The sequence below is a fragment of the Salmo trutta genome, chromosome 25, assembly GCF_901001165.1.
Source record: "Salmo trutta chromosome 25, fSalTru1.1, whole genome shotgun sequence".
In the NCBI taxonomy this organism is placed as follows: Eukaryota; Metazoa; Chordata; class Actinopteri; order Salmoniformes; family Salmonidae; genus Salmo; species Salmo trutta.
This window is the reverse complement of record NC_042981.1, coordinates 48,056,035-48,074,446: the sequence shown is the minus strand read 5'-3', so window position 1 is coordinate 48,074,446 and position 18,412 is coordinate 48,056,035. Positions and strand designations below refer to the sequence as shown.

At 44.5% G+C, this 18,412-nt stretch overlaps 1 protein-coding gene across 5 annotated transcripts in view; it reads right to left on the bottom strand.

Moving 5' to 3' along the window:
- Nucleotides 1-18,412, bottom strand: part of LOC115162644 (echinoderm microtubule-associated protein-like 1) — a 100,222-nt gene that overhangs the window by 69,447 nt on the left and 12,363 nt on the right. For 4 of the 5 annotated variants that reach the window (XM_029714125.1, XM_029714126.1, XM_029714127.1 and 1 more), the window contains exon 1: nucleotides 13,981-14,664. The exons of the other annotated variant lie outside the window; for it this stretch is intronic. In XM_029714125.1, the coding sequence (XP_029569985.1) occupies nucleotides 13,981-14,155 (175 nt within the window). In that variant the 5' untranslated portion in view covers nucleotides 14,156-14,664. Of the gene's footprint in view, nucleotides 1-13,980; nucleotides 14,665-18,412 lie in introns of those variants that run through there. 5 annotated transcript variants of the gene reach the window in all.

Genomic DNA, 18,412 nt, shown 5'->3' with positions numbered 1-18,412 from the left:
ATCTCATTCTCTTTATTCCCTTACCTGTGATAGTGAATGTTTTCTATCTTGATAGATTTCTCCATCATGTGAATATACACACAATCTAATTAGGAATCATATCTCTTAGCCATCTGCTAAACTGGGCTTTTCCCCATTTCCCCCCTTTAATAACAGAATTCAACCAATCAGCTAAGGGAGATACTCTCATCAGTATAAGGTTAATTATATCTAGTGTGATTAGTACTGGGCATTGAAAACATGGCATTGAATTATAAATGTAAGCCATATGATGGGCCATGGCTTTGGGGTGGGGAAAATGCAAATACATATAATTACACTAGAATTAAATAATTGCCCTCACCGCTCGTTGTTCAGCTTGTCATACTCATTTAATTCATCCACTTGTCATAATATTTTCAGTGAAACATACATCACAGTTGGCCTACTGGTCTAATAATTTGCATACTTGCATATTAAATCCAAATACCAGATTTGAATAATCCTGATAGCTCCAGATTTAGTTATAAAACACCTTTGATTGTCCTACTCTTGAGAGTTGTGCTGAATATCTTCAACATCAGGGTTGTGTTCAATAGGACAGGGTTTCCCAAACTCGGTCCTGGGGCCCCCCCTGGGTGCACATTTTGTTTTTTGCCTTTGTTTTTGCCACTACACAGCTGAATCAAATAATCAAAGCTTGATGATGAGTTGGTAATTTGAATCAGCTGTGTAGTGCAGTGGACGCTGCTGAGGGGAGAACAGCTCACAATAATGGCTGGAACGGTGCAAATGGAATGGCATCAAACGAATGGAAAACATGTGTTTGTTGTATTTGATACCATTTCACTAATTCCGCTCCAGCCATTACCACGAGCCCGTTATCCCCAATTAAGGTGCCACCACTGGTGTAGTGCTAGGGCAAAAACCAAAATGTGCACCTAGTGGTGCATGGAAAATTGTAGTTTCTTATTGGACCAGGTAGTCTCTCTCAGTTTCGGTCCGTTTTCTTCCATAGGTGCCTAATGAACACCACCCATCCGAGGACGTTAACCAGAGTACTAAACAGCTACTCCTTGGAATCCTGCTGCTGAAAGTTTGATGATTTATGACCCCTCCTGCTCCCTGTACTGAAGTACAAAGCCTCAGCAGTATACCTCTCGTACCAACACTTCCACACATTCAATAGAAAGCAGCATTTTTATCACTCTCTTCCATTGGTATTCATACGCATCAAATGCAGCTCAAGGATCTGTGGAAGAGCTGTATTCTCCTGGATGTGTTATGACCTCGCTATCTGTATTTATCTTATATATTCACAGTGCTAGAGGCTTACATATGTACACACACACATACACGCACACGATCACACAGACACACACACAACTCATCCTCACCGTGGGGCACAACAGGGAATATTACTTACACAATGTTTTTCAGACATATATTTACCCCGTGACTTATGCTGTTCTATATATGCTTCATTGTTTTTATGGGTCATTGGTTTTCAGCGGAAGAAAAGGCAGAATCAGAATGCAAAAATAAAAGGAAAATCATGGCTATGCTGTTTCTGTAAGTATGAATGTATAATATTACACATCATGCCCCATGTTTGATGAAACAGCTGTTCACTTTTCAAGTCTAGGTTATCTGTTCTACTGGACGCTTAGACACTGATGAATAAAACTGTTATTATACTGAACAAAAATATAAACGCAACATTGTCACACCCTGATCTGTTTCACCTGTTCTTGTGATTGTCTCCACCCCCTCCAGGTGTCGCTTGTTTTCGCCAGTGTATTTATCCCTGTGTTTCCTGTCTCTCTGCCAGTTTGCCTTGTATGTCCAAGTCAACCAGTGTGTTTTTCCCCGTGCTCCTGTCTTTTCGCTTCACTTTTTGCTAGTCCTCCTGGTTTTGACCCTTGCCTGTTTCTGGACTTTGTACCCGCCTGCCTGACCATTCTGCCTGCCTTGACCTCGAGCCTGCCTGCCACTCTGTACCTCCTGGACTCCGAACTGGTTTTAACCTTTTGCCTGTCCATGACCATTCTCTTGCCTACCCCTTTTTGGATCAATAAACATCTAAGACTCCAACCATCTGCCTCCTGTGTCTGCATCTGGGTCTCGCCTTCTGCCCTTATAGTATGAACTGGCCATGACAGACCCAGCAGACTTGGATCAGCTCCGGCACATTGTCTCCCTGCAGGGAGCCACTATTGGGAGGCATGAGGAACTACTACAGGACCTGTTGGAAGGGCTTTGTTCCCTGACGGAACGCCACGACCAAAGGTTTAAGGCTACCATGGAGCTAATTAACTTGTTAGGGCTAGGGGGCAGTATTGACACGGCCGGATAAAAAACGTACCCGATTTAATCTGGTTACTACTCCTGCCCAGTAAATAGAATATGCATATAATTATTGGCTTTGGATAGAAAACACCCTAAAGTTTCTAAAACTGTTTGAATGGTGTCTGTGAGTATAACAGAACTCATTTGGCAGGCAAAAACCTGAGAAGGTTTCATGCAGGAAGTGGCCTGTCTGACAAGGTGTTGTTGTTCTTGCTTCTGTTTATTGAAGAGTCAGGATCTTAGCTGTAACGTGACACTTCCTACGGCTCCAATAGGCTCTCAGAGCCCGGGAAAAACCTGAACGATGACAAGGCAGCCTCTGGCTGAAACACATTATCGCCTTTGCCAAGTGGCCCATCATAGGACAAAGGGCTTAGGCTCGTGCCCGAGTCGACCCAGTGATATATTTTCTTTCGGCTGTTTACCTAATTGCAGATTCCCGGTCGGAATATTATCGCTTTTAAACGAGAAAAATGGCATAAAAATTGATTTTAAACAGCGGTTGACATGCTTCGAAGTACGGAAATGAAATATTTAGAAATCTAAATGCGCCGTGCGCACGACCGTTATTTACCATTGGGATAGTGTCTGGAACGCACGAACAAAACGTCGCTGTTGGAACATAACTATGGATTATTTTGGACCAAACCTACATTTGTTATTGAAGTAGAAGTCCTGGGAGTGCATTCTGACGAAGAACAGGAAAGGTAATCAAACTTTTCTAATAGTAAATCTGATTTTGGTGAGTGCTAAACTTGGTGGGTGTCTAAATAGCTAGCCCTGTGATGCCGGGCTATCTACTTAGAATATTGCAAAATGTGCTTTCACCGAAAAGCTATTTTAAAATCGGACATATCGAGTGCATAGAGGAGTAATGTATCTATAATTCTTAAAATAATTGTTATGCTTTTTGTGAACGTTTATCGTGAGTAATTTAGTAAATTGTTAGTAAATTCGCCGGAAGTTTGCGGGGGGTATGCTAGTTCTGAACGTCACATGCTAATGTAAAAAGCTGGTTTTTGATATAAATATGAACTTGATTGAACAAAACATGCATGTATTGTATAACATAATGTCCTAGGTGTGTCATCTGATGAAGATCATCAAAGGTTAGTGCTGCATTTAGCTGTCTTCTGGGTTTTTGTGACATATGCTAGCTTGAAAAATGGGTGTCTGATTATTTCTGGCTGGGTACTCTGCTGACATAATCTAACGTTTTGCTTTCGTTGTAAAGCCTTTTTGAAATCGGACAGTGTGGTTAGATTAACGAGACTCTTGTCTTTAAATAGCTGTAAAATAGTCATATGTTTGAGAAATTGAAGTAATAGCATTTCAAAGGTATTTGAAAATCGCCACAGGATTCAACTGGCTGTTAAGTAGGTGGGACGAATTCGTCCCGCCGGTCCTAGAGAGTTTAAGGAGTTAACTCTTAGGCTGTCTGCCATCCCTAAGAAACCCCAATCTCCCGGTACATGTTTTCCTTTTAGTGGTGAGTTGGTACAGCCTACCCCGGTTCCTCGAGAACCCCGCTTACCACCTCCGGAGAGATATTCTGGGAATCCTGGTACCTGTCGGAGTTATCTTTCTCAGTGTTCTCATATTTTTCAGCTACAGCCATCTTCATTCCCTTCGGATCGATCGAAGATGGCGTATATTATTACGCTAATGTCGGGAAGGGCGCTCTTCTGGGCCACGGCTGTTTGGGAGCAATAATCCACCCTTTGTTGTCATCTGGAGGAGTTCATGGCAGAGGTGAGGAAGGTATTCGATTCTCCGGTATTTGGAAGAGAGGTGGCCAGTAAGCTTCTTGAATTACGTCAAAAGCTAGCTGCTCGGGAGTTACCGGTGGACCTCGACTCCCTCATCGCTCTCATCGCTCTCTTGTCTTTAAATAGCTGTAAAATAGTCATATGTTTCAGAAATTGAAGTAATAGCAATTCGAAGGTTTTTGAATAACCCGCCACAGGATTCAACTGGCTGTTGAGTGGAGCAAGCGTCCCACCTAGCCCAGAGAGGTTAAGGAACGCTGGAGTGAGAAGAGGTCTGGCCTCGGGCACACTTGTTCATTTGCTAGGGATGGCTCACCTTCGAAGGAATCCGGTAGTTTCCGAAGGCAGTTTTTCCGAGAGGATCTGAAGCCACCCGAGCCCCCTCGTGAATCATCTACGACGGGTGAGCTGGATACTCCTGAGCCAATGCAACTGGGAAGAGCTCGGTTATCAGTTAGGGAACGCTCACGAAGGTTGAGTTCTAACTGTTGTCTGTACTGTGGTGAGGCAGGACATTATATAGCTAACTGCCCTATTAGGAAACCCCTGTCTCTGGTCGGTACAAGTACTCTGGTTAGCCCGACTGGGAATTCCTTTATTCCCATCACCTGCACACCTTTGTTTGTGCTTTTGCTGTGGGGAGACCAATCTAAGCCTCACTGAGTGCTCATTGACTCTGGGGCTGATGAAAGTTTTATGGATGCTACCATAGTTTCTGAATTGGGTATTCCCACTCAACCTCTCTCTGTCCCCATGGATGCAATGGCACTGGATGGTCGTACTATTGGAAGAGTCACCCATAGCACTGTGCTCGTTCATATACAGGTGTCAGGAAACCATAGTGAGACTATACAGCTCCTCCTCATCGATTCACCCCATGTTCCTGTGGTTTTGGGGTTTTCTTAGCTCCAGAAACACAATCCGGTTATTGACTGGACCACGGGCTCCATCCAGGGTTGGAGTCCGTTTTGTCATTCTAATTGCCTTAAAACGGTACAGCCATCCTTGAGACGTTCCCCTCAGGACGTGAGCAAAGCCACGGATGTCTCTGTCGTCCCCACTGAGTACCATGACCTCTTGGAGGTTTTCAGTAAGGCACGGGCTACTTCTCTTCCTCTGCACCATCCTTATGATTGTGCCATTGATCTCCTCCCAGGCACCACACCACCTCGTGGTCATCTACATTCTCTATCCGGCCCGGAGACCAAGGCCATGGAAGAGTATATTGAGGAATCTCTGGCTACTGGAGGCATCCGTCTGTCTGCATCTCCTGCCGGTGCAGGGTTTTTCTTTGTGGAGAAGGACAAGATCCTGAACCGTGCATTGACTACCGGGGTCTTAATGATATAATGATCAAGAATTGTTATCCCCTACCACTCCTCTCCTCGGCCTTTGAACCACTCCAGGGAGCCACCATTTTTTTCCAAACTGGTCCTTCGGAATGCCTACCACCTGGTTCGGAAACGCGAAGAGATGAGTGGAAGACAGCCTTTAATACAGCCAGTGGACATTGAGTACCAGGTCATGCCATTTGGACTGTTTTTCAGGCTCCGCTAAACAATGTGCTCCGGGACATGCTGAACCGTTTCGTGTTCTTTTACCTGGACGACATCCTGTTTTGTTTCCCGGTCTGCCCAAGAACACGTTCTTCATGTCAGACAAGTCCTTCAGCGTCTGCTGGAGAACCAATTGTTTGTGAAGGCCAAGAAATGTTAGTTTCATCGCTCAACAATCTCCTTTCAGGGATATGTCATCGCTGATGGAAATGTCCAAATGGATCAGGAAAAAGTGAAAGCGGTGGTGGAGTTGCCTCAGCCAACGTCCAGGGTGCAGTTGCAACGTTTCCTGGGGTTTGCTAATTTCTACCGCCGTTTCATTTGGGGCTACAGCACTCTGGCAGCCCCCCTCTCGGCACTCACCTCTCCCAAAGTACCGTTCACATGGTCTCCAACAAAGCCTTCGTGGACCTGAAACATTGGTTCACCACATCACCCATCCTTGTCCATCCGGATCCATCCCGTCAATTTGTGGTAGAGGTTGATGCTTCTGATGTTGGAGCGGGGGCCATTCTGTCCCAGCGATCTGCACAGGACCAGAAGCTCCATCCTTGTGCCTTCCTGTCTCATCGTCTCAGTCCGGCTGAGAGGAACTATTTAGTTGGCAACAGCGAACTCCTGGATGTCAAGTTGTCACTGGAGGAGCGTAGGGATTGGCTGGAAGGAGCAGAACATCCCTTTGTGGTCTGGACCGACCATAAATGTGGAATATCTCCGTACAGCCAAGCGCCTTAACTCCAGGCAGGCCCGGTGGGCTTTATTGTTCACCAGATTCAACTTCACCATTTCCTACTGCCCACGGTCCACAAATGTGAAGCCGGATGCCCTCTCCCACATATACAGTTCCTCTGCCAAACCCTCGGTCTCCGAAACCATTCTCCCTACCTCATGCCTTGCTGCTTGGATTGGGGTATTGAAAACTTGGTTCGCAAGGCCCAACGTTCCCAGCCTGAACCTGAAGGGGGCCCGGCTAACTGGTTATTTGTTCCTAACTCAGTCTGGTCCTGGAATGGGCTCATTCCTCAAGGCTGGCCGTCGTAGCCTAGCCTTCATCCGACAACGTTTCTGGTGACCCACAATGGTTCCTGACGTCTCTGCCTACATCACCGCATGCACAGTGTGTGCTCAGAACAAGACTCCACGGCAAGCTCCTTCTGGCCTCCTTCAGCAACTACCTGTCCCTGGTCCCATATCTCTCTGGACTTTGTCTCTGGGCTCCCTCCATCTGATGGCAACACTGTCATGCTGAGCAGACCGGACACATCGCGTGCGCGAGCGTCGCAAAATAAATGTAGAAATTCATGTTATTCAATTATTGCACCCACACTGCCAACGAGCGTCTGCGATGCCAAGCGCTAAAATAGAAAGTCCTGCCTCTTCCATCTCCTCATTGGTTTATAGAAGCAGGTACCCACGTGCCATCTAGTCATTGGTTATACCCACGTGGGTGGTTGAAAGAGGAACTGTTTTGCTGGTTGTTGTGGTAAAACTAGATGCCAAACACCGTATAAGTTCAAAGATGAAAAAGTCTGGAAAGATGACTAGAAACGATTCGGTTGACAGTTTTATGTGTGGATTAATTGACGGATTAGAGGACCTTGTGCATTTCAGGCAAAATAACAACTCAATGTTTATATCCCAGGACAAATTAGTTAGCAACAGCAAGCTAGCTAAATAGGACAAATTAGCTAGCAAGTGCAAGCTAACTAGCTAAATTGCCATACATGTTTAATGCTTTTCGACCTGCCTCCAAATTAATATCATTTGGTTCAGAGTTTGTTTTGATATTTTAACCTGCGTGTCGTGATCGCGTTTGGTGTAGGGGGACAAAATACATTTCTGCACGATGGCGCACGCGCGCAGCCGGTTTGGGTTCCGTGTGACGGTAGTGGATCGATTCTCCGAGGCCGCCCATTTCATCCCTCTCCACAAACTAAACTCTGCCAAAGAGACAGCCCAGCTTATGGTGCAGCACGTCTTCCTGATCCATGGACTCCCGGTGGACATGGTCTCCGACTGGGGTCCTCAGTTCTCGTCTCAGTTCTGGAAGGCGTTCTGCACCCTTATTGGGTCGTCGGCCAGCCTGTCCTCCGGATTCCGTCCCCAATCCCACGGCCAGCCAACCAGGACCTAGAAACCACCCTGAGATGCCTGGTCTCAACCAACCCCAATACCTGGAGCTGACAACTGGTCTGGGTGGAGTATGCACAGAACACCCTTCCCTGTTTGGCCACAGGACTCTCTCCTTTTGAGTGTTCTTTGGGGTATCAACCTCTACTCTTCCCAGAACAAGAGCAGGATGTTAGTGTACCCTCGGCCCAGATGTTTGTCCACTGCTGTCAACGTACCTGGAGAAGAGCCAGGGCAGTAATTCTCAAGACCAACTCCAGGTATCGTCGACAAGTGGACTTTCGTCGGACCCCAGCTCCCCGCTACCGCATTGGGCAGAGGGTATGGCTTTCCACTAGGGACCTGCCCCTTCGGGTGGAGTCCCACAAACTGTCCCCCCGTTTCATTGGTCCTTTTCCCATCTCTAGAGTGCTTAGTTCCACTGCTGTCTGTCTTGTGTTACCCCGTACCCTCCGTATTCACCCTACCTTCCATGTGTCTAGGATTAAGCCCGTGCCTCAGTCCTTTGTCTTCTATTTCTAGGCCTATCCCTCCCCTTCCGGGTCATCGATGGCTGGCCAGCCAGCATATACGGTGAGATGCCTCCATGGGGCAGGGGTTTCCACTACCTGGTTGACGGGGAGGGTTATGGCCCGGAGGAGAGGTGCTGGGTCCCTGCTAAAGACATCCTGGCCCTGATCGCCAATTTTTCACCCCGGTCAACCAGGTATCCACCCCTAAGGGGGGGGGGGGGTACTACTGTCTGACCCTGATCTGTTTCACCTGTTCTTGTTGTCTCCACCCCCTCCAGGTGTCGCTTGTTTTACCCAGTGTATTTATCCCTGTGTTTCCTGTCTCTCTGTGCCAGTTTGTCTTGTGTGTCCAAGTCAACCAGCGTGTTTTTCCTGTGATCGTGCCTTTTCTCTTCTCTTTTTGCTAGTCCTCCCGGTTTTGACCCTTGCCTGTTTCTGGACTCTGTACCTGCCTGCCTTGACCTCGAGCCTGCCTGCCACTCTGTACCTCCTGGACTCTGAACTGGTTTTGACCTTTTGCCTGTCCATGACCATTCTCTTGTCTACCCCTTTCTGGATCAATAAACATCTAAGACTCCAACCATCTGCTTCCTGTGTCTGTCACAACTTCCACCGAAGTCAGTTCCTGTCCTTGTTTGGGCGGTGGTCGACGTCACTGGTCTTTTGGCCATCGTCGATCCACTTTTCATTTTCCATTTGTTTTGTCTTGTTTTCCTAAACACCTGGTTCTCATTTCCCTCATTAAGTGTTGTGTATTTAACCCTCTGTTCCCCCCATGTCTTTGTGCAGAATTGTTTGTTGTAAGTGCTTGTGCACTTGTTTACTGGTGCGTGTCGGGTTTTGTACCCATATTGGTTATTACTTTATGCCATTGGTTTTGATATTAAACTGCTCCGGCTATTACCTAGTTCTGCTCTCCTGCGTCTGACTTCACTGCCACCAGTTACGTACCCCTTTACAGTGTCTGCATCTGAGTCTCGCCTTGTGCCCAGATAAACATGTCAAGTGTTCGTCCCATGTTTCATGAGCTGAAACAAAAGATCCCAGAAATGTTCCATACGCACAAAAAGCTTCTTTCTCTCAAATTGTGTGCACAAATTGGCATGAGTATGCGGAATTGTGTGCAGATCCTTGCAACATTGGGCCGAGCATTATTATGCTGAAACATGAGGTGATGGCAGTGTCTGAATGGCACGACAATGGGGCTCAGGATCTTGTCACGGTATCTGCCATTGATAAAATGCAAATGTGTTCCTTGCCCATACCATAACCCCACCGCGACCATGGGGCACTCTGTTCACAACGTTCACATCAGCAAACCGCTCGCCCACGCGACGCCATCTGCCATCTGCCGGATACAGTTGAAACCGGGATTCATCTGTGACGAGTACTCTTCTCCAGCATGTCAGTGGCCATCGAAGGTGAGCATTTGCCCACTGAAGTCGGTTACAACGCCGAACTGCAGTCAAGTCAAGACCCTGGTGAGGACGACGAGCACGCATATGAGCGTCCCTGAGACGTTTTATGACATTTTGTGCAGAAATTCTTCGGCTTTGCAAACCCACAGTTTCATCAGCTGTCCAGGTGGCTGGTCTCAGATGATCCCGCAGGTGAAGAAGCCACATGTGGAGGTGCTGGGCTGGCATGGTTACACCTGGTCTGCGGTTGTGAGGCCGGTTGGATCAACTCCCAAATTCTCTAAAATGACGCTGCAGGCGGCTTATGGTAGAGAAATTAACATAAAATTCTCTGGCAACAGCTTTGGTGGACATTCCTGCAGTCAGCATGCCAGTTGCACGCCCCCTCAACTTGAGACATCTATTGCATTGTGTAACACAACTGCACATTTTAGAGTGGCCTTTTATTGTCCCCAGCACAAGGTGCACCTGTGTTATGATCATGCTGTTTAATCAGCTTCTTGATATGCCACATCTGTCAGGGTGGATGGATTATCTTGGCAAAGGAGAAATGCTCACTAACAGGGATATAAACAAATTTGTGCACAAAATTTGACAGAAATAGGCTTTTTGTGCATGTGGAAACTTTTGGGATTTTATTTTCACTATATATTAATCATGTATTGAACTGCATCCATCTATTCAGCCAACAATGCCTTACTCTACGTAATGGAATTTTGAGTCAAATAGAACCTATTTTTAAAACATCTTATAAAGTTGCTTTTGCAGCATAAACTAGGAATTTTATATTTTTGACTGATATTATGAGTGTCTGTCTGTTTCATATCTGCAAAGTAGTTCAAACTGTCAGTTCCACTGTTTATGCTTTGTATTCTACAACAGAAACAACAGTATAGAACATTAACGGTGATCTCTTATCTCCGAAGAGGAGGAGAAAGGGGGTTAGATAAGTTGACAGAGGAGTGCAGCATGACAGTGCCACAAGAGCCCAAACTGCCTCTGTGAATATCTCTCCATTCAAGAGAGAAAATGACTTTTATCCTTCAGTGTAGTCTGGCTTCAACTAAGCAAACAGAGAAAACAAATCACCAGAAGAGTCAGAAAGGGAGCCCAATGCAACTAAAGGGAATCAATGGCCAACCTTAAAATTGATCAGCAGTGATGAGTTAACTTACCCACAGAACTGAAAAACTCGCTCAACAATAAAAAGCTGTCCTTCATTCTTTTAATGTGGTAAAGGATATTTAGTGTGAAATGTATGCAACGGTTATAAATGAGGCCCCAGGTCTCTGGCAAGGTTACTCATCACAAGAGTGTGGTCACTGAACCACCTCCGTTAGAAGATAGAGTAGGATCAGTGCTGTTGGATTAGTCAACATTACTCCAACATGGAGAGGCCAACAAAACAGGAATTTTTGGAAACCAAAAAACTGTAGAAATCTCAGAGCGCACATTTGGGTACAGGTCAGGATTCCTTGACTGTGGGCAGGCATGGACTGACCCGACCTGCCCCAACCTTTTTGTTTGTCTGTTTTTGTTGGTTTGTAACATGAGCAGGACTTAAACCCTAATCCCTTTGCATGTGCTTCAATTAATGGCTTTACAGAAACCAAAGAGGAGAGGGAACCGTGTCACACTGTTTGTGTGCCAACTACCAGTCTCTTGGTGACATTGGTGATGTAGCGGGTAGTGCCAGCACTGCAGGCCCTAGGGGAGAGGGGATAAGGATGATAAGGATGTCTGGTTAAATCTGAAGGGTAAAACAGTGAATTCTCTGGATTGACCACCTTGTTTTGATTCATAATCTATTGATCAGTCATAACACTAAGTGAATACAACCAGATCATCCACTGTCCACTGTCAGTATTAAGTCAGACACCTAGCGATAGGGACAGCAACAAGAAAATACATTAAAGGCACTCATAAGGTGTGGTGGATACATTCAATACTGTAGATCTTCTTCTAAAGATGCAACTCCCTGATAATTGGACTACTAGGCTACTAATGGGGATAATTTCCCTTAGTAGCCGATCTCCTCGGGACAAAAGCATGCTTTTCCAGTTTGCTGAGTCGCTGACCCAGTCTCCCCTGCCATTAGTCTGGTTGGCTGATCACTAACACATGAAGCGTTCAAGAACAAATGACATCACTTTTACAGGCAGAGCTACAGCTGGCCAACACACCACTGGGTGATTTCAGAGCCTCCAGACTACACACTCACACAATTAAGTTGTATGTTGGAACAATGAGGTCCTCTCGCTTGATATGACAGTCTTAGTCATTCTAGTGAGAGAACATTTGAAAATCCCTGGCAAGAGTCACAACAGATTTGCGTGTTTCGTCTTCTGGCTTGTAAGAGCTAACCGGACTTTCTGAGTAATAACAAACAGTGTAAGGCAGTGATTTGAGGCACTCACTGGCCTTTCGCTTGCACAGAAAAATCATTAACCGCTACATAATTAGAAAATGTCAACCATGTCAGACTAGGGCATGCATGTAGGTGCCAATTGGGGGACTTCAGAACATTCAAAACCCAGAGAGTTTAGTCAATATTTTTATGTTTGAGAACACAGTGGGAAAAGGGATTTTGTCTTGGCCCTTGCACCAATTTGACCCAATACTCCTGTATGTGTGTGAATTCTTTAATTAACACCCTTGAGGTTGACAGCAATTAAACAATATGACATGTTGCAGTAGCCTTTTTTCTTTCTTTAAATTACAGTATCATTCGTAACACTCTAAAAGGTCAACTCATCCTTGGAGAATGAAGCTTTATTTATTTTGATCCAACCTGACATTCAGCCTACATCTGTTTTTCAGGTAATCCAACATGCCCGAGAGAATATCCGTGACATCAATGACATTATCAGCATGTCTGCACACCACACAGCACACTTCAGTATTAGTTAATGTTCAGGACATGACTTTGTAAATGTCATTGATTTTCTCATTTCCCAACCATGGAAATTAAGTTTTATACTGCCAACCTTCTATAACTCACAAATCGGCCACATCGTTAGACAATTTGAGTATTCTCTTTGTTTTGCTCCAGGGTACAGATCTAGGATCAGCTTCCTTATCCAAATTCTAACCTTAATCATTAGTTGGGAAAACGCAAAACTGGCCCAAGACCAGCATCTCACCCTACTTCCTTTGGCTCAGCAGAGCTATAAATAAGTGTCAGACAGTGTTTCCTGTATCCAAGCAGACATCAGGCTTTGTTGATAATAGATTGATTAGTTGTGACAAAGTCATGTGTCACGCTGCACCTTCACTCACTCCACTAATAACCTGCAACCCCAACTCCACTTCCACCCTTCGTCATTTAAAACCCTTTTCTGCAGTCAAATGTCCAAATTGCCCTCTAGTGGCATCATAGGTGGAATGTTATTAATATTTTTCATAATTTATAAACATTACATTTTTTACACAGAAAATCTGATGTTTCTATTTCAAACGGTTTTGTTACATTTCAGTCTTCTGTGATGTATATAAAATTGTGATGCAACTCAAAATTGAATACATTTCAACTCTATATCTGACATGGTAGATGTGTCTTCTTTTATTTAAGCCTATAACCATGTGTGTGAGGTGTGTACTTTTGTTTCAAAGTAGATTTGTTTAAGACTACCAAGAAACACTCTGTGTGACCCTGATTTAGCCCACTGCAGTAAAAGGTTAAATCACACTTGAACTGTCCACTAGATACTGATGACAATTAGCACACCAGGGAGAAGACTGTGTGGCTCAGTCAGAAGAGCATGGTGCTTTCAACACCAAGGGTTGTGGGTTTGATTCCCTCTGGGGCCACCCATATGTACAATGTAAGTTGCTTTGGATAAAAGCATTTGCTAAATGGCATATTATTATTAGGCACAATGCTTCATAAGAACACAACAGCCACAGAGACCTTCAACTGAGATTCTTGGCAGAAACATTTCCTCAGGAGGTTTTGAAAGACAAATCTCTGCATCTCTGCATGGTTCAACTCTACATTTAATATTTTTCCCTGCTATGTCTAAATTAGGGTCATGTAGCTTATAGCCTATGATCCCATCTGTGTCTGTCACATAAGATTGCATCTTTTCAGCACAAAGGATAAACTTTCACTTTCATCAAGTCCAGCTTGAGCTCCAAAATAGCCTCATGCCTACATGCAACAGCCCTGCGGTCAGGGACTACTTCTTTGGTGTTTAGTTTAACCAGGCAGTGGTGACATGTCATGTCAAGCACACATAATGATAACCAGGGATGAGGTTGAGTTTACCGTTACAAAACTGCAGCAGCGAAGATGTGTCATAGAGGCTGCTGTAGCTGGAAAACCCGTCCTCCATTCTGGACTTCCACCGCGCTCCTCCACTCACTCCTCTCTTGTTCCCTCTCGCCTCCCTCGAATCCCTGTTACTTTCGCTTGCTTGCCACCACCGAGGATCTTCCTCCATTCAACATCGAGTTTTCTCGTGTCAGGCTGCCAGTGTCAGTTACCATGGCAACCCATTCCCTCTGATAATATCATGTGAACTCAGACTCTCTTCTCTTCTTTGAATGGTCCCGAGGAGTAAACTCAAAAAACCTGGAGTATTTGAAAACACAGGCTTTCTTGCTCTGCTTCTCCTTTTCGCTTCCTATTTCCCCTACTCACTCTTCTCTCCTTCCCTCAGTCTCTTCAGTGGCAGCTGTGTGGTTTTAAACCGTGTGCTGATCTCCAGAAGAAAAACAGCTTTGAAAGGCTGGAGCTGTAAGTGGAGGGCTGGCAGCAGCGACTGTGTGTGTGTGTGTGTGTGTGTGTGTGTGTGTGTGTGTGTGTGTGTGTGTGTGTGTGTGTGTGTGTGTGTGTGTGAGAGAGAGAGAGAGAGACAGAGAGAGAGAGAGCGAGAGAGAGAGAGAGAAAAATAGAGCGAGAGCGCGTGTATGCGTGTGAGTGTTTGGATAATACCTTGGACAGCCTTCCCCGGCCCCAGACTTTCACTAACTGTGGACAAGTGCAGAGGGGGTTGGGCCTCTTTCAAAAGACAGATCATCCCCTTTGCCTGGAAAGGACAGAGAGCAAGAGAGAGATAAAGAGAGAGAGAGAGAGAGAGAGAGAGAGAGAGAGAGAGAGAGAGAGAGAGAGAGAGAGAGAGAGCAAGTGAGCTAGAGAGAGAGAGAGAGACAGGCTCTGATCACCAGGAAGAGAATAAAGGGATAGAACGGTCACAAGGAAACAAGGAAGAAAAAAAATTGCAGCTGGTAGAAGGAATAAAATGAGAAGAATGGGATTATATATTGATATAGTCACCATATTATTGTTCAGCTCTTCTGGCATGATGCCAGAAATCTTTTTATGACAATAAAAATCCCAAAGAGTCACTGATATGAGAGAAACAGCACAGAAATTAATAAATATATATAGAATAAAGTTCTTTCTCAGTCTCAAAGAGAGGAGAGGAATCCAAGAGAAGAGAGGAATCAATCCATTCAGGAGAAAAATAATAGAGAGAGGGAACACAGAGAAGAGATTAGAGGGATGCTGAGGCTAGCAAAGAAAATATGTTTCTATTGCAGAACAGTGAGCCATCTGTCGCGACTTCCGCCGAAGTCGGTCCCTCTTCTTGTTCGTTCGGCGGTCGACGTCACCGGCCTTCTAGCCATCGCCGATCCACTTTTCATTTTCCATTTGTTTAGTCATTGTTTTACACACCTGGTTTCAATTCCCCAATTACATGTTCATTATTTAACCCTCTGTTTTCCCCATGGTTTTTGTGAGTGATTGTTTTATTGTAAGTTAGGTCCGATGTTTGTGGGCTTGGTATTACTTCATGTATTTGGACATTTTGAGTAAAGTTCATTGTGTTACTTATCTCTGCTATCCTGCGCCTGACTCCTCTGCACCAGCTACACCCAGAACCTTACACCATCATCCTATATAACTACAGCTGTACATACCTTTTTCCTACTTATATATTGTCCATACTGTCTATACAAACCACATATATATCAGGACTCTGACATTGCTCGTTCTGATATTGCTCATTCTGATATGTCGTAATCTCTTGTTTCTTCTTTTTTTTCTTGGGATTATTTGTGTATTATTATTGTACTGTTAGATATTTACTGCACTGCTAGAGCTAGACACAAAAGCAATTCCCTGCACCTGCCTTAACATCTGTGTACACAGCAAATAAACTTTGATTTGATTTGACCCAGTCTACCAGTCAACATTTCAACGATTTGATATATGATGTAGAACAAACATGCCTCTCTAACAAGCAGAACATTGAATAATGTCAACCCTATTCAAGACATTTTTATCTGCAACATTTGGCCCTGGAGTCAGACTGGGGCAGAGAGGGATTTGGACCACAAAGTCACAAAACAATGCGGCATCACATCTTCCTGCTCTATCATCCCAAGAAGCTAAACAAGAAGGCGGTTGAACACAATCAGTGTTGAAGCGAAACATTATTATTCTCAGCCTTATCTGTCTTAGCAGACAGTGTAATCATCAAAGAAGATGAAGAGGGGGAGAGGGAGGGAGGGAAAAACTTCCTCTTCATTTTGACTGGGGGTTTTCAGCAGCCATCAAATACGTGATAGAAGAGGATGAGAAGGAGATAAATGGAGGGAAAATTGAAAGAGACTGTGGGTCATCTGACTGGAACTGTCATGGTGGAACACCTTTTTCAAGTATTCATGTATACATAAATGACTTGCCCCCTGTATGTCCCGAGATCAAAATGCAGATGCATGCAGACGACACAGTCTTCTATGTCCATGCCAAGACAAAGCAACAGACTGCTCGTAAACTTACAGCAGCAATTGACAAAATAGATGACTGGTTGGACCACTCACGTCTAAAATTGAACATAAGAAAAACTGTCTGCAATCTCTGCATGTATTTCTCCATCAGGAACAGTGAGACCCATCAACCTGAGGGAACTGTAAAGGAACAGAGGATTGAGGTGGTTTCACATTTTAAATACTTAGGAATAATTATTGACTCTAACCTTTCCTTCAAAAAAACAATTTAAAAAGTGCATGGAACAGCAAAACACAACCTGGTGAATTTCTAATTTATCAGAAACCAAATGTCAGCAGATGCTGTAAACTGCACATGCACTCAATGATTCTGTCCCATCTCTCGTACTGTGTCACAACCGGGTCACATGCTAGTATCACAGAAATGAAACCACTCGAAAAGCTTTGTAAACAAACTCTTAAAGTGCTGGACTAAAAAACAAACACTTATTACCACTGCAATATCACAAAGACATAATACCTACTGAGCTTTGATAGCTTTTATGCCTTGATGACACTTCTCTGCTGTTTCAGATCACTCAGGACCTTGCCCCACCACCTCTTAAACAGTTTGTTACATATTGCAAGGACAATACCAGGACAACAAGAGCTTCAACCAGAGGGGGCTGCTCAACTCAGTTTAGGTCCACTAAATTTGGCCAGATAGCTATTTCAGTCAGAGCGTCTAGATTATGGAACAACCTGCCAACCAGTGTGAGAGAGTGCAATACCTTTGCTAGCTTCAAGGCAAAACTGAAAAGGTGGCTGAAGGTAAACCAGTCATGTTAACATTAAGACATTCCGACCCTTAAGATGTCAGATACTGTAGGACCAAGGTATATTTAAATTCTGATGTAACATTAGCGTTATATTGTCTATTGTTGTCTATTTTATATATACACACACTACCGTTCAAACGTTTGGGGTCACTTAGAAATGTCCTTGTTTTTGAAAGAAATTCAAATTTTTTGTCCAATAAAATAACATCAAATTGATCAGAAATACAGTGTAGACATTGTTAATATTGCAAATACTATTGTCAATGACTATTGACGCCTCACAAGTCCTCAACTGCCAGCTTCATTAAATAGTACCCGCAAAACACCAGTCTCAACGTCAACAGTGAAGATGCGACTCCAGGATGTTGGCCTTCTAGGCAGAGTTGCAAAGAAAAAGCCATATCTCAGACTGGCCAATAAAAATAAAAGATTAAGATGGGCAAAAGAACACAGACACTGGACAGAGGAACTCCGCCTAGAAGGCCAGCATCCCGGAGTTGCCTCTTCACTGTTGACGTTGAGACTGGTGTTTTGCAGGTACTATTTAATGAGGCTGCCAGTTGAGGACTTGTAAGGCGTCTGTTTCTCAAACTAGACATTCTAATGTACTTGTCCTCTTACTCTGTTGTGCCCCGGGGCCTCCCACTCCTCTTTCTATTCTGGTTAGAGCCAATTTGTGCTGTTCTGTGAAGGGAGTAGTACATGGAGTTGTACGAAATCTTCAGTTTCTGGGCAATTTCTCACATGGAATAGCCTTCATTTCTCAGAACAAGAATAGACTGATGAGTTTCAGAAGAAAGTTATTTGTTTCTGGGAGGGAGGGAGGGAGGGAGGGAGGGAGGGAGGGAGGGAGGGAGGGAGAGAGAGAGAGAAACTGCCTCTTCATTTTCACTGTGGGTCTTCTGACTGGAGCTGTCATGGTGGAAAACCTCTTTCAAGTATTCATGCGCCTGGCGCAGGATGGAAAGAAAAAAATATGCACAAAGATGACTCTGTGGTCTATATTTATTTATTTTCAAACACTCCTCACACTGTTCTGGCTCATGAAAGGAAACAATGCCAAAAACACAACAAAGAATGCTCTAATGATTGTTGGAAGAAAGGACAGATCTCAGGTCTGCTTCAACCTGGATTGCTTTGTCT